Here is a 16705-nt window from a genome sequence, read left to right on the forward strand (position 1 = left end):
CGACGCACTCGATGAAGCTCGAGACGAAGTACTATCAAGGGTAACCAAATACCAACAGGACTTGAAGAATTACCACAGTCAACGTTTACGGCCAAGATCTTTTCAGGTGGGAGACCTAGTTCTTCGGCTCACGCAAAAAAATCATGAAAAACTCGAGCCACCATGGTTTGGCCCTTACATTGTCACGGAAGTAATCGGAGGAGGAGCATACAGGATAAAGGACAAGAAGACAGGGGTGGAGGAGCAAAACCCTTGGAACGTGGCGCAACTCAGGCGGTTCTACGCCTAGAGTCGAAATATAGTCCTTGTAAAACTTCAATGTACTGAAACGCCCACGAGTTTTCAGACGCACTCTTTTCCTTTTTCGGGGCACCGAGTGGGGCCGGGAAAGGTTTTTAATGAGGCGGGCTCGTGGTGCTGCAATATAATAAAGATAGCGTCAATATAACTTTTCTTCATCGACACGTTCAAAAGTCTCCGACCCGACGAATTTCAATATAGTTCCTCGAAAAAAGAAAAAACTTCGCCTTGGTATCAAAATACCTCGCGAGTCAATAAAGATACAAAATAGTACTCAACAAAAAGCCCGGAGGCTGAGTCTCGGCAAAACTACATATTGAATAAACGCCTTGGTATCAAAATACCTCGCGAGTCAATAAAGATACAAAATAGTACTCAACAAAAAGCCCGGAGGCTGAGTCTCGGCAAAACTACATATTGAATAAACGCCTTGGTTCAAAACCTCGCGACACACAAATACAGAAAACAGCCACCGAAACACTCGGGGCTATACAAATATAGAAATCTAATGATTGCTTCACAATATAATCACAATCATGGGTTACAAAGAAGAGTTATTTACCAAAGGAAAATAATCAGTCATGATTCAATATGTTATCAAGGGTAATTCTGTTTTCTTCAGGAGCAGCGCCAAGAAAATCAGCATAATGACCATCTGCAAAAAAGTCGGCATCCATCCGAAGAAGGTCTTCAATCATTTCTTCGGCTATAGGCGAAACCTTCGTGTTAATTCGGTCGACACCAACTCTTCGGCGCTTTACCTTCTCATGAACTTTCGCAACGACTTGGGTCAGGTCAAGTTTCGAGTGGCAAATCTGAAGCATGATAAGGGCAAATCTGGCGCCAGCTACCAGTTGAGCTCTGACAAAGTCATGGATCCTATGGGCATCCTTAAATTTCTCCATTAGCTCGGGAAGAGTTTTTGGTTGAACGTTCCGAGGAAACATGGAGTTATAAACCATAGACAGGGTCTTGGTACAGAAGTCAAGGAAGTCGCGAGTTTGAGAGGTGCGATCCTGAAATCTGACAATCTGGCGGGTCCTCTCCGGGGTAGCCCAAAACAAAGAACCATGGTCAAGGGAAAGGTTAACAAGGAGGTTCGTCCTAGTATTTACCCTCTCTTCCTCGGCAGCAGCATCAGCAAAGGAACCTATTAGAAACAACGGAGTAGAAAATTTTAAGAGACATAGCATGAAGACGAAAGATATCGGAGGATGAAACAAGCATACCCGACATATCCTCACTGGCCTCATTCATTAACTCGAGCATGAAATTTTCTCGAGTAGTCGCCTTTTCAGCCTCGGAAGCAGCAATTTCCTTAGCAGCCACGGCCTCGCGAGCTTGCTGAAGTGCAACTTTTTCGGCTTCAGATGACTTACGAGATTTTTCCATCATCACAAGAGTTTGCTTCTTTGCATACTGAAGTTGCTGCCGAAGTTCATCCAATTCTCGTGGCAAAGAATCTTCGACAGGTGTGGCATCAGCAAGAGTTCTCTTCAAGCAAGAGGAAGAAGGCGAAACATTGGAAGGAGCGGAAGATGGAGTATAGTTATCAAATACCAACTGAAATATAATAAAACAAGACAACATCAATCAACAAGCAAAAAATAGAGTCTTCATTAATCTTCCGGAATAATTACAAAGGCCTTACAATGGAGCTAACGAAGTACGTGTCGCCAAATAACTACTTTGGCGACAAGAGCAAAAGAAACAGAGAAAGAAAAACGAAGAGGCATGCAACTAGACCTCCGGCCTTGATGAGCTAGGAGTCGAAGCTGGTTTGATCCCGAGATAAGCCAAGATTTTCTTCGTGTTGGGCTTGGCTGCCTTAATCAGGGACCTCCACCTTGATTGCTCTATCTGATCGGTGTCGCCAACTTTTGTCCAATCAACAAATTGTTGGCTGTCGCAACTGTGAGCAACAGTGCCTTCGACAGCAATCTTCATATTTTCTTGGCGCATTTTCAGTCCAAGGTCTTCTGGTGAATTGAACATCTTGGCAAGGGTAAGGAAAGTCGGGGGCTCCTCTTTCTTCGGGAAGAAGTAGGGGAACAGCGCCGACAAACATGCATTAGCATTTGCCACGCCTTCACGAATTTCGGACCCATGAAGCTCCAGATAGGAAAGTGCGTCAAGGAGAGGGTCATCGACAGGATTCTCCAGATCAAAATCTTGGTTTGTTTGGTCTGCCAAGGAAACAAACGTTGGTCAACAACAAGAAACAGCGGTTCTCATAAAAATAGAAGGGATCAATAATATTACTGTGAGTGCGTCGACTTTGTGATTTCAGGCGCTTGAGGATCCCCTGTTCACGAGAAGCTTGTGCAGCTTTGTGCTCGTTTAAGGCAGATGCAGCATCCTCAAGTCTTTTCTGCAGTTCCTCGACACTAGCAGCTTTTGCTTTGGCTTCATCAGCCTCGGCTTTGGCTTCGCTAGCAACAAGTTCGGCTTTCAAGCGAGCCGCCTCACTCTGTTCAAGTTTTTGAGCAAGTGCGTCGGCACGTTTGTTGGCCTCTGCAAGTTTCTCTGTCGAGATATAAAAAAAAAAAAAAAAAGATCAAAAATCGCGACAAGCAACAGGAGCAAAAAGTCAAGAAAAAATGGCAAGTATAAAAGTTGATTACCTTCGGCTCTGCTAGCATACTCACGATACCCAATAAATTGGGATCCGATGCGGAGAAGCTCTTTGATCATAGGCTGTTAAAGAAGAACACAGCAAGAGAAACATCGGCATGAAAAAGATAGTGAAGGCGTGAAAAAGCAAAATAAAGGAAATAAAGATATCGACAAACTTACATCATCTAAGAGCAGAGTCGACGAGCTGCCCAATTGAGGAACAGGTTCAACAATTGTTTCAATCCTTGTCCTTTTTGGTGAAGGAGCAAGGGGGCTTGCTGGCGGAGTTGTGGTGACGACGTTTTGTTGAGGAGGCGAGGATTCTTCTCCTTCAACTAGCGTATCTGAGGCAAGTACAGTATGTGACGTGCTTGTCCGAGGAGCCACGTCAACAGTTGGTACTTCTTCCTCGTCATCACTGTTGATCAAAAATCGGCAGCATAAAAAGCAAGACAAGATAAACTCCTCGAGTACAGAAAAAGGGAGAAATAAAGGTGACTTACGAGCTGACGAGGGATTCAATATAAGGATCATAAGCTGCCTTCGGATGAGAAGGAACAACTTTTTCAGCCTTAGAAGTGCCAGAATCCTCGGCATCATTCCTTTTCCTTTTGTTCCTTGGGGAAACAGCAGGAGGAAGGGATTGCGTCGACTCGCTGGCTTCAGATTCAACTTCTTTTTCATGGGAAGCCGCAGATTTGTGAGAACCTGCGACTTCACTTTCAGGAATAGAAGAACCTTGGGTGTCTTCGGCAACGATAGCCTGTTCTTTGACTTCTCCATCCTCAGGAAGAGGAGGAAGGGAAGCCATAGTAGGATGGTTCTGCAAGAAAATAGCGACAAAAGAAAAATTAGAGAGATATCAATACAATGAGAGGCAGGGAAAGTTCGGAACAAGACAGAAACTCGAGAAGACAAAATACCTCGGGGAGAGGATTGGCGGAGCTGTATGGTTCCACGCGACAAGAGGAGGGAATAGGATCCTTCTTGGCCAAGCGGGAAACTCTTCGAATCAACTTCTCCAAGTCCTTTGCAGAAAGATCACTGGAGATTCTATTGGCGTCGTTTTCACCAGAATACGTCCAAAGGGGATTTTTGCGAGCCTGAAGAGGCTGCACTCTAATCCTAAGGAAGTAGGCAGTGATTTGAACACCAGACAGTTCTTTGCCTCGAGTATTTTGAAGCTGATGAATACGAGACATAAGTGCTTCTGTCGCCTTTCTCTCTTCTTCGGAAGCTTCAGCATCCCAGGAGCGGCGGCGCTGAATTTTGGCACTTCCATCGAAAGGGATTATGTTGTGTTCCACAGAGTTGGCACTTTCTTCGTGTATATAGAGCCACCTTTTGCGCCACCCTTGGACAGAATCAGGAAATTTGACGTCGAAGTAATCAACGTCAGTTCGGACACAGATAACAACGCCGCCTATGTTATAGGTGGCATTGTGGGAGCCATTGCGGCGGAGGCAGAAAATGCGTTTCCACAGAACCCAGTTAGGAGGGATTCCAAGGAAGCATTCGCACAGCGTGATAAAAATGGAAATATGGAGGATGGAATTGGGGGTCAACTGGTGCAGTTGAATCCCATAAACAAAAAGAAGGCCGCGGCGGAAATCGTGAATAGGGGCAGAAAGGCCGCGAATGAGGTGATCAACGAAACTAACCCGGTACTCCATTGGAGGGTTTGGGTAGCTTTCTTCGCTGGGAAAGCGGATGACGTCCTCTTTCTTCATCAGGCCAAGCCTCTTCAGCGTGTTGACATCTTGGTTGGAGATTTTAGATCTCTCCCACTCAAGGTCTTCAGCGGCCATCTTGGATTCTGGAGTGCTGTGGCGAGTGAGTCGCGTGCGCGGTGGCATCAACGGCACTGGAAAAGCAATGTTCGTGCGTGCGGAAGATCAAAGAAAGTTGGGCGCAGGGGAAGTTTTTGCAAAGAGGAATAGATGTGCGGCGCAAGCGAAGGAGTGAACGAAGGTTGAAGAAAGGTTTATATAAGAATCGGGCGAAGCAATGCACCGTTGGATAAAGAAATCGTGTGGTGAAAAAAGATCTTCTAGATAAAGGGTAAAAAGGTATTTTTACTGAGATAGGCGTTACCGTACGTGCGCCAGGAAAAGCGGAGGACGTGTGTCCCCCACTTGCATGACGTGTCAACGTGGTGGAAACAATGGACCCACAAGGCAGAAAAATCCCGATTATTAACAGATATGAAGTGAATTTGAATAAGGGAAGCGTGCCGACAAGAAAAATAAAAGAAGATTGGCGACAGGAGAAGTTATTTGAATACTTCGGGAGCCTTTGGTCAAATACAAGTTTTTGCCCAAATGCTCGGGGGCTACTTCGACAAAAGTAAAATTTCGAGTATGGCAATATAGAAATTGGGGGAGCCTACAACCAAGCACAAGTCTTTGGCTGTAGCCTCGGGGGCTACTCCCATCGGGAGCGCTGTTCGCGCACCCGAGAGATAAAAAGAAGATCATATCGGGAAATAATGACAATATAGCGACAAGGTGGACTAAAATGTTGAGCCTACAACCAAGCACAAGTTCTTGGCTGTAGCCTCGGGGGCTACTCCCATCGGGAACGCTGTTCGCGTGCCCGATGAAATTAAAAAAGAAAAATAGAAGAGCAAAAGAGTATATTTCAAGTTATAATTAACTCTACATATACTCCCATCGGGAGAGCAATATAAGTCATATTTGACTCGATAAAATGTGCCATTCCAACAGCCGGAAAAGCACTCGACAATATATTCTCAGAACGCCAAAGTTGCGATCAATTTCTGAATGCCGCAAATTTGCGAAGGTAAGACCCCAGATCCGTTCTGCTGGGCGTAGCATCGCCGAAGACTGCGCTCTGCTACTTTTATCCGTATCAACAGATACGAAGAAAAATCCTAACGGACGCGTTAGGTACTCGATAAATTTGACTGGGACTCGACAGAATGGTAAGACCTTAAGCGGCACCTGTCGAAGTTTACACCAGTATCCCGAGATCATGTCCAGGGACGTGGTCTTGAAGTAGGTTTTTGCGGATTGCCACTAGAGCAGTTAACTAGTACCTGATCCGTCAGATGAACTAGCCCCAACTACCAGTATCCCTGTACAATATAGAATTTTATGTGAAGAAATATAGAAAAGTTAAAGCTGTCGATTAAAAATAAAACAGTGGAGATTTTCCCTGACTCTACGATTCAAGCAAAATCTCGGGGGCTACTGACATAGGCATCCCAAATGGGCCTGCCGAAGATAGTACCCGGGGTTTACTGAAGGCCCACTACCCGAAGAATAAGAAGATTCGGGAGCCCAAGATATATTAAGGAAAGCTAGAGTTGTAATAGGAAGTGTTATTTGTAATCTGGCGGGATGAGTTAGAAACTGTCCCGGACTCTGTAACTTGTACAGCACGAATCCCTCGGCTCCACCTCCTATATAAAGGGGGAGTCGAGGGACGAAAAGGTCATCGAATCATTATTACAAACCCTAGTTTTCACAATTGTCGAGTACTTTTCGGCTGAAACCTTCGAGATCTACTTACCCTCTACTTCCAACTAAACCCTAGCCTATAATCCATAGGCATTGACAAGTTGATACCTTGTCACTGGGCACAGCCTATCATCTTCTTCCTGTGTGTCGATCCCTTCCATTTTTGTAAGCTTTTGAAACCCTAGCCTTAGATCGATACGAACTTGTAGGTACACAGAGAGATCTGAGAGCCTCCATTGTAGGTCATTCATTCGTCGCCGGTCCCCGTGACAGGATCTCCGTCTCACACTTCCACGGTTGTCGTGATTCGATCTGACTCTAGCACGGGGATGGATGTGCTGCCTGCTTCTGCGCCTGACCTCGGTGCTGGGTGTGGATCCTCTGACTATAAGAAGGCCCCTTATTTTGTGGTTGTAGCTTATGGTGGTTCATTGATGTGCAAATGCTTACGGATGTACATGCGATAGTTTCTTTGTGTCAACGTTTTATGTATTTTCTGGTGGTACTTCTTTGATGTGCAAATGCTTATGGATGTTCATGTGGTAGTTCATTCATGTGATAATGCTTAGCTATGTTCGTCTAATACTTGTCCATCTGTCAATGCTTATGATTCCTTGTTTGCACACAAACGTGCCATGGTTTGGCAACCAAGCATGCCTAAGTTTGTGCCGAACCGCTTGGTTTAGCTCGTCAATATAGGCGTCTTCTTAAACATGTGATTCAAAGAGGCAAAAATGAAGGTAGCTGATGATGTTCTTGCATTCACTGGCATACATGTGAGCACTCTTCAGGTCTACAACCACGACAGAAAGTAGAGGATCAAGTGGAGCGTCATAAGCAAGATCAAATCCGATCAATATCTAGTGGAGAGAACATGGTTGTTGCTTCTATCCCGGAGATGAAGAGAGGCTGTAAAAGTACATGAAGGCAATAAGCTTCATGGAGTTCCTTTCTTGATCTTACCGTAGCTCATTGTCACCCGTCCTGACACTTGCTCCTTGGGAAAGTGCTACCCGAGGCATCGTGAGTATGTCAACAAACCGATCACGAAGTATGCTCAGATGAAGACGATCTTCACGTCTCGGTTTGTCTGCAAGGTGCAGCTGAACCAACCTCACATGCTGGTCATGGCACTCAACTTCATTGCAGACAGCATAGAAGAGTATGCCGAGTACGGTGAGCTGCAACCATCGGAGATGAGGACCTAGCATAGGTGCAACCATCGGAGATGAGGACCTAGCATAGGACCTGACTACGCAAGCAGTTTGGTGCTTAGTGCTTCGGCTTCGTTCTTCATCATCCTCTCGACGATGGTCATGATCTGCTGAAGAGATCATGCATATTTTGGGAGGTGGTCTCATATCCCTCTATTAGTTGGACTTGCTTGAGCCTAATCCCCGGTCTATTTTGATGAATTTGTTCGAGGTGGTATATTTATTAACCCCTCGTGTGATGAACCTATGATGCATCACAAAATAAAGTTGCTTTACTCGTGATGCATCGTCCAGTAAGGTAACTACTTGCTGTATATTACCAGCACTTTTTGATGAACTGAATGTTGTTGAATGTGTTGCTATTCAGGGGTAACCTCACCATTCAAATGGAAGGGGTTACCACATCACGCTCATGTCTGCAACCAAACAAGGTGTGCGTTGCACCACCAGGATAGAAAGACGTCTGGACATGCACCCAAATAATCGGGGTGCCTTCCCTCTCTAGTGCAGAAAATGCCTTCGCAGACAACCAAACGACACTGCTTTTATAGCATGTGGCCCGTTTGCAATGCTCAGGGACTTTCATTTTCCTGCGTTAGGCATACCCAAATCGAGACTAGGATACCAAACACGCCCTTATACACTTCTCTCTTATGCGAATTCGCCTTATGTACAGTTAGAAACCAGAGAAGTGGCTTAGCATAATGCTCATGAATTCATTTCTCTCGTTTTCTTCTCTCTCTGCACCATCTTCATTCACCTCCGATTAGCTTCCTTGAACGAAATCTCTTCATCATCAGACATCATGGAGGAATGGCTCTAGTTGCTGTTAATTTCAGCATCGTACTTCACAGTGTTAGCCGCCAATTTCACCCCCATATATACTTTACCGTGTTAGACGCCAACCCTGACAATGAGTTTTCAGTTTTGTGCTCTTTTGTCTGGTTTCCCGAACCAAACTCCTATGGATTGGATGTAGATTACAATGAGGTTAAGTGTGCAGCCGTAGATCATGGGAACCAACGGCGATGCCACCACCAGCTGGGGTTATGAGAAAGTCGCCTTAGATCACCTGGTCGGTTCCCCCACCCTCCACCCATTCGCCGTTGGTTCCCCTGCTCTACAGGAACCGAACCTCGAATGGGATGACCGGTTCCTCTAGGTCATTGAGTTCTTTCTCTTGGTGTAGGGGCATCGGCGGTGGTGAGAGAATGAAGGTCCTTCAACCCACCCAAAATCGGTGTTTTTCCTCGAAAGAGCATCGACGGGTTGGAGTTTGGAGTTGATCATCAGGCATTAGGCCTTGCGTGATAAGGGTTTATCTACGGCGGCGTGTTCAGTTGAGCGGAGGATGTCACAATGTATTGGTGTCATCATGTTCCACCACCACCCAATGAGGTCAGCCAGGTATGAGTTTGTCGGGGAACTTGCTAGTTTGGTGTCCTCCATCTCCGTTTGTCCGGAATTGGGATTATCTCCTAGTCCTTATCGGTACTAGCTTCTCTAGGCCGGTGATCTCTGGAGATCGTGGTTGCCAACATCTTCCGGTGTACGTCGATGACTTCCCGGCCGATGCTTCTACAAGCGCCTAGTTTTTTTTCAAGTTTTATCGACACGGGTTTTGCTACGCTGAAGGCCTCGAGGCTACATCTCACGACGTGTTGTCGAGAGACGCAGAAGGAAAATGGTGCTAAACTTTTCATGAACTTATATTTAATTTCGTTTTGTTGTAAGATTATTCTTGTAAATGCTTGTTTTCATATAATCTTTTATCTGGCCTTAGGCCTTTTCGGCAGTAAAAAAATGACAAGCGAAATTGAATAAAGTCCAGCCATAGAATGGTAGCCAACAAGGCAGCACGCGATCAAATGGCTTGGCTGTGTAGACATAGGAAACGTGAGTTCACGCAGAGGTCGCCGGGATGGGACCTGAAAACGCGAAACGGCGATAGCAGTCTCAAACCAGTACTAGTCGAAAAGTGTGTCCACGAGAAACAGTGACAGTCTCAAACCAGATGGCGGTCAGACGCTGGAGGTCCTTTTCGGCGCAGGTCTTGTGCATCTTCTCTCCGTGGCTCGTCGTCAGAATCGGAGCTACCGATTTTTTCTTGGGGAGCCATCTGTTTGGCATAGACCAACTCGAGCTTCGCATTTGTGTAACTTATGTAGGTAGCCAGGGTGGCTCGGTGTGCCTTCGCGGCGGCGTGTGGGTGGGCGTGGGCTTGACCCTGTCTTTGTAGGTTTTTGCCCGGTTTTCTTTAAAAAACCGGACACCTTGTGCTTAATTAATGGATGAGGTAAAGCTTTTGTCTCCGTTTCAAAAAAAAAAGAAACAGTGACAGGGCGAAAATCGTTTCCCTGGCCACGAGGTAAATACGAAAGCAGTCTACGAACCATGTACTTATACATCAGAGAAGCTTCACAGTCAGAGATGTCACAGATCAGACCATAAATGCTACGCGGACAGGTTTGACATGGTTCAGCAGGGGAAATGCACTTACGAGTGTCCTTTCGCTCGACTTCAGTTTCGTCACGGAATGGACTGATCGAAAGAAAGACCATTTTTTTTCGATAAAGAGCATATATTAATATCGTGGAGATACCAATTATATCCAGCCTCTGCAATAACGCGCTGTCCTATCTACATTACGGATGCACACAACCAAAAAAAGAAAGAAGAATTACTAAAAAAGAAAAAAATCCCGCTACAGTGATCTAATCCTTTAAAACAGCAGCACTAACACCACCAAGACAACACCAGAAGTTCAGCTTCTCCAAAAGCGACGCCTCCAAAAAGGTAACAGTGCACAAGCGCTGTCGTCGCCCGAAAATAGATCTTAGGTTTTCACATGAAGAAAGTCCTCACTCTCAAAACAATGTCTTCAACAAGGACATTGACAGGCACAACCAATTAAGGGCAGACCTTGGATTTTCATCCTGAAAGATAAGACTTTGAACTTCTCATGTACAGTCGCCCCCACTCGCATGTTGTTGCTCCAAGTCACAAATCACCAAGCCAATTCCTCCTCGGCACCAAGACTCGAGTCACCATTGCAAGACCTCAGATCTCGGCTTCCATGTCATTCTCCGCCAGCACCACGGAACGAGAACATGCTCCATGATAATAACCGCCAGCAGAGCTTCGAAGCGCTTCCTCTGTAACCAAACGGCCAGAGAAAAACATGGGTGCGCATGACCGAATTCCTCCCGATCCGGCAATCTTCGGGCATGATTCGCCTAATGGAGCGCCGACGGGGCCTTCCGGAACACGACTCATCCGCCAGATCGATGAGGACAGGCATCGGCAGATCTGCATCTTAGCGCGAGAAGAAATCTTAGGACAACTTTCTTTATTCAAGCCGAGGTAGTAGCCCCACTACACCATCCGGTGCCATGCTTGATCTGCCACACCGATGCAGCGCGCCGGCTGGCCAGTCAGCTGCCGATCTTGGTTGCGTAGAGCCCCGGTGTGGCCGATCCAAAGCAGCACGGCCAGATCAGGAGACCAGGAAGCCGATGCGGCCGATCAAGAGCACAGCTGCGAGATCGGGAGCCCGGGAAACGGGTGCAACCGATCTAGAGAACAGGTGCCAGATCGGGAGACCAGCGAACGAGCAATCCAGATTGCTATGCCGCTGACGCAGGCTGGCCGCCGCCGGTGGCCGGATCGGGGATGACGTGCAGGGCAATGAAGGAGGAAGACTACCGGGCTGGAGACAGGAAAAAACATGTGGAGACATCCCGCCGCCGCCGTCCGTCGTCGAACAGCTTCCTCCGGCGGCGGCGAGGTAAACGGGGCGGCTGGGGAGGGCCTCCTAAGGCGCGACGGCGGGCGCCCGCCTGAAGCTAGAAAGAAAGACCATGCATGTGAGGAAAAAAGATGAGATACATCAGTGGCGCAGGGTATACAGTCATGCCGATCGAAAGAAAAACCAGTAAGTTGAATACAGTTCGATCGATATGTTCCTTTTGCGGGGATGTTCTTTCTTCAACCTCGTTGCCAACAAGAACCCTTCGTCCTATAGCTATTCATGTTTTGATCGAGAAGCACAATCACGATGGTTTCTACTCGTTTCTGAGAGATTCAGCGCACAAATAACCCAGTCCATCCAATCTAACCTACCCACATTTCAGATTCGTGAGGGCTAAGATCATCTCCACCGGCGCACCTTAAATAGTCACTGGACGCCGGCACTATCGTATGGGGGGCGTCGGCACGGCATCCTCTATTTGGGGAGCTGCTCTCACACACAATGCCCCAAACGTCAGCCCCGATAGATGATTTAAATTAAAAACTCAAACAAAAGCATAGATATTCGAATAGGTTTTTGAATATAAAGTTTGAACCAGCACACAGCCACTAAATTTGAATAGGTTTTTAAATATGAAATTTTGGGCCAACATACGGCCACCGAATCGCCGTCTAGTCCGGCTGCAAAAAACAACTTCTGGATCTAGGCCAAATGATCACATGAACGGGGTCATGAGCTTCTCCTTCAGCGCCACGATGCGCAGCTTCGGCGGCGCCTTCGTCGGCGCCTTCGCTACCTTCGCCGGAGCCTTTCTCTTCAGCGCCATGGCGGTGACGAGGTTTTTTTTGGGGTTGGAGCCTGGATGAGAGATTAAGCGGCAGGCGGGAGAAATGAGCGGCGGAGGAGAAGGGATTTTGGTGGAAATGATGTATATTTTTTGGATATGTGGCTGACATGCGGCTCCCACGTCTAAATTTTTTTGTGCCGCGAGGCACCGGCTCGCCCTTCGCCAAGAAGCTGGCACAAGTTGTCGGCACTTCTATTAGGCTCGAAATTATGCCGGCGCTTTTTAGAGAGCCCTAATGTGAGCTCATTTTCAATGTCGCCCACAAAATACTATCAGGATGCCGGTGGACATGCTCTAACAGGCGGTTCTAAAATAGAGTACTCGTGAAGTGACTGATAAGGGACATCGCACGTGGTTGTTTAACCTCCAGTCCTGACTCCTGACTCATGACCTGTCTATTTCCCTATTCACACCGATCATGAACAGAACGAGCATCAAATGGATTTTTTCCCTTCATTTTTCTGAGGGAATAGCATCAGCTTTTTTTTCAGAATCGGAAGAGCATCAGATGAATGAGGAGTTCTCGGTGAAGTGAACTAGTAGGGAAGCATCAGTAGGGCCCGGAGTTTGTGATCAGCCTTCGGATTGACTACACACAATGGGCCATCGTCCCGTACCAGCCCATACGGTTTGATGTGGATGTGGCCTCTGGTGAGTTAAGAGCATCTTCACTCGTCTCCCCGACAAGGCCCCCGAGCCACGTTTTTTTCATCCGGACGGCAAAATTCGGTTCAGTCGTGCCCCCGGTTCCCCGTTTTCGTCTGGATTTGGCCCTTTATCGATCCGGTGAGCCCACGCCATCCCCGGTCCCCCGGGGAGCTATCGGGGAGTCCGGACGAGTGAAAAGCGGGGAAGGCCCGATCTGTCGGCGACTGGACACACGAACTCCACCACCACCTCGCTCAAAATTCCCCCTGCACCCTTCGTATCTCTCTCGCCGCCGGCACCACCCCGTCGGCTTGTTGCCAAGATTCCGCCGTCCCTCCTTCTCACCTGCCTATATTCCGCCGCCTTTCGACGACGGCCTATCTGCATGCTCCTCCGCCTGCCTGTTTTTCGATGGCGACCTACTCCTCGTCGGTCGCGTCTCAGCTAGCCTCGATCACGCCCGTCAGGTGTTCGTCCATTTGCCTCGCCGGCCAAGGACTCGGACGAAGAGGAGGAGCAGATGTTTGTCGAGCTTATGCGAGAAGAGATGGCACCCGCCGTCCAAGACGAGGAGCACATGATGATCCTCGGTTGCTTATCAAGCATGTACGCCGGGGTGGCAACTTGTCGACGTGGTGGGTCAAGCATGGAGGGCTACTGCATGTTGTACGCCGACTACTTCGCCGACAATCCATTGCACGGTGAGACTGTTTTCAGGCGTCGTTTCAGGATGAGCAGAAAGCTATTTCTGCAAATTGTGTATGCCATCCGAGACTTTGACCCCTACTTCAGATGCAAGGCGGATTGCACTGGCTTGGTTGGATTTTCGTCACTGCAGAAGTGCACAGTGGCTATGAGGATGCTGGCGTATGGAGCTCCCGGTGATGGTGCAGATGACTATATTCGGATGGCGGAGTCCACCGCCCTTGATTGTTTCTACCGGTTCTGCAGGGCCGTCATAGCAGTGTTCGGGGACTTTTACTTGAGATCACCCACTGTCGAAGACACTCAGAAGATCCTTGCAACAAATGAAGCTAGGGGTTTTCCAGGGATGCTTGAAAGCATTGACTGCATGCACTGGAAATGGAAGAACTGTCCGTTTGCGTGGCAGGGAATGTACAAGGGTCACAAAAAAGGCTGCACTGTGATACTTGAAGCAGTGGCTACCCATGATCTCTGGATTTGGCACTCTTTCTTTGGTATGCCTGGATCCAACAATGACATCAACGTCCTAAAATGCTCCCCGATCTTTTCCAAGCTTGTGGAGGGTCATGCTCCCCCGGTGAACTATGTGATCAATGGTCGGCACTACAACAAAGGATACTACCTTGCAGACGGTATCTATCCAAAGTGGGCAACATTTGTGAAGACTATTTCGAGACCCAGCACCCCCAAACATTGCGAGTTTGTCAAGAAACAAGATGCTGATCTCGATGGCACGCTCAGAATCATCGACTTCATCGGCAGCAAGCAACATCATGGATAGAGGTAAACAGATCAAAACTGGTCTCGTTGATTTTGTACCTCACCCGCCCTCCCGTTTGGATGCATATACCTATCCGGAGGAGCCCATGGAGATGACGTTCGGGAGGTTCCACTTTCGCGTCGGGAAGGAAGGAAGTTATCGTCTCGAAATTCCAACCTTCCCGAGGTTTCCTGTGGAGCATACTGAATCTTCAAGCTCGGCATCATCGATCGAGTCAGGCGATGAAGAAATCTCTTCGCCACGCTTCGTCAGCACCAAGGGAAGCAAAAAACTCGCCAAGATCTTCAGCGACGTGTCTTTCGAGTCGTCTGCGGACTCCTATATAAGCAGCGATTCCGAAAGTGTCGACAGCTTCGAATTCATCGACAAATCTACTACCATTGGAAAGGTCTTCACCAATCTCTATGATGGTGTCACCGAATCCAGCAAGGCGCAGAATTCTAAATATCATCAAATCTACGTCATCGGAGAAGCAAGTCGTGATCAGGATGAAACGTCGGAGGCTTTCGACGATCTGGGAAATCCATACGTCGATCCCTCCGACTTAAGGCGAGGATTGGGCAACAAATACGCTGGGCCTACACCACGTATGAGAGTTCAGTTGTCACAAGCAGCATGGGATAGAGCCGCAAGAGCTATGGATGGTTCAGAACCAATGGCGACAACCGCCACGGTCGAGGAATTACAGGCATACCAATATAGACTCGCTCGAGCTGGAAGAGAATTGGAAAAACAAACAGAGGTTCTGAACAAAAGAAGGGAGGCAGCTTCCGCGTCAAGCAGGCGAAGGGCAGACCTCAGTCGACATTCAGGAACTTCGGGAGATAGTCACAGAGAAGCTCGGAACAGGGGACGGTCAAGGTTGCAAAACATGCCTGAAGCAGAAAGAGAGAATCTAGTTCAAAACCTCGACATGTCTTTTATGTCGATAGACACGAGAGGAAACATTATTCCCAAAACACCGGAAGCTGGGTACATGGCGACACAAGCCTTTATCCTCGCATCTAGACCACCTCCTGGAGATCCAAGGGAAGCATTGTATAATATGGCCATGGCAGGCGTGGGAGCCATGGGAACAGCGTTCGCATCAACGCCTCCCGAAGGATCAGCAAGGCAAAATAGTCCACGACCCGCGGTTGCAGCAGCAGCTCCCGAAAGAACAGGCGAAGCAAGGGACGCAGAAACCCAGGCAAGGGTAGACAGGGCACGACAACATAGAAGGGAACATCGACATTCTCCAGACTTAGCCGAAGAGGACATGTGCGGGCTACCATGTTTCACGAGGAGGGTCCGAAAAACTCGGGTGCCCTCAGGGTTTAAACTACCCGATAATTTCAAAAAATTCGACGGATTGCAGGATCCTGAGGATTGGCTGATAGATTACCTCGAGACAGTGAAATTAATCGGCGGCACAAGGGCAACGGCAATGCAGAGCATTCAAGTGCACTTGAGTGGAGCCGCAAGATCTTGGATAAAGAAGCTTCCAGTAGGTTCCATCGACAGCTGGACTGATTTTGAGGACATATTCATCAAAAAAAATCGGTCCACTTGCAACAAACCTGCGACACTCGAGGAGCTAAGATCATGTCGACAGAAACATGATGAATCAATGAGGAAGTACATCCAAAGGTGGAATATCATCAAAAACTCGGCAGAAAACATATCTGACGAGAGAGCCATAGATGCATTTGTGGCAGGAGTCCGACGAGGAGATTTCGTGGAGGACCTGGGGAGAACTAACCCAAAAATAGTATCAGCATTGATGGAGATAGCAAACAAATGGGCAGATGGCGAGGATGCTGTGCACAATAAGCGACACAGGTCGCCAGAGGAGGACCGCACTCGAAATTACCAGGGCAGGCGACGATTCTCTCGATTTTCGAGTTATGATCCACCTGGCCAAATTTCGGCTGGCTTTCGATCAAGCACTGGAGGAAACAACAGAGATAATTATCAGCGCAGCAGCGAGCTGCGAAGTGACAATAGAGATGACTCGCGAAATAGCAGGCCAAACAACGGTCCTAGGTTTCAGAGGCCCTTTGTGACCCCCGAGGATATGATGAACGGTCCATGCCAGATGCACTTTTTCGTCGACAACAATGGGGTAAGACAGTCAGGACATCTACAGAAAGATTGTCGGAACTTTCAAGCAATGATGAGGGTTGCCGCACAAGCCCACGCCCAGGCAGCAAGTCGAAATCCCCAAGGACCTAGGAGTGAGATCCATCTACCACCTCCTCCCGCAATTACGGAAGAAAATCAACACCAGCTCAGGATAGCGGCAGCACCAGCACCACCACCATACGTCGATCCCAACTCCCATGGAGCGGTCTCGATGATTCAGAAAGGCAGGCCATCCAA

The 16705-nt window shown here is 47.9% G+C and overlaps 1 protein-coding gene across 1 annotated transcript; it reads right to left on the reverse strand.

Annotated features, from left to right (window-relative positions):
* Positions 1-2188: 2188 nt before the first annotated feature.
* LOC139831628 (uncharacterized) lies at positions 2189-12189 on the reverse strand. The gene is made up of 6 exons (XM_071820940.1): positions 12083-12189; positions 3097-3739; positions 2925-2997; positions 2563-2826; positions 2236-2486; positions 2189-2203 (listed from the first exon to the last, which is right to left on the reverse strand). Exons 1-6 carry the CDS (start codon positions 12187-12189, stop codon positions 2189-2191), a joined length of 1353 nt encoding a protein of 450 aa, XP_071677041.1.
* Positions 12190-16705: the final 4516 nt, after the last annotated feature.

This window comes from Lolium perenne, chromosome 5, assembly GCF_019359855.2.
Source record: "Lolium perenne isolate Kyuss_39 chromosome 5, Kyuss_2.0, whole genome shotgun sequence".
Lineage (NCBI taxonomy): Eukaryota > Viridiplantae > Streptophyta > Magnoliopsida > Poales > Poaceae > Lolium > Lolium perenne.

Bases quoted from the DNA above. Each gene is read 5' to 3' on its own strand.
- LOC139831628 (XM_071820940.1), bottom strand. From the start codon at position 12,189: ATGGCGCTGAAGAGAAAGGCTCCGGCGAAGGTAGCGAAGGCGCCGACG. The intron at 2,827-2,924 runs GTAATCAACTTT...ATATCTCGACAG, and splicing joins GTATGCTAGCAGAGCCGAAG to AGAAACTTGCAGAGGCCAAC. The intron at 2,487-2,562 runs GTAATATTATTG...TTTCCTTGGCAG, and splicing joins ACAAAGTCGACGCACTCACA to ACCAAACAAACCAAGATTTT.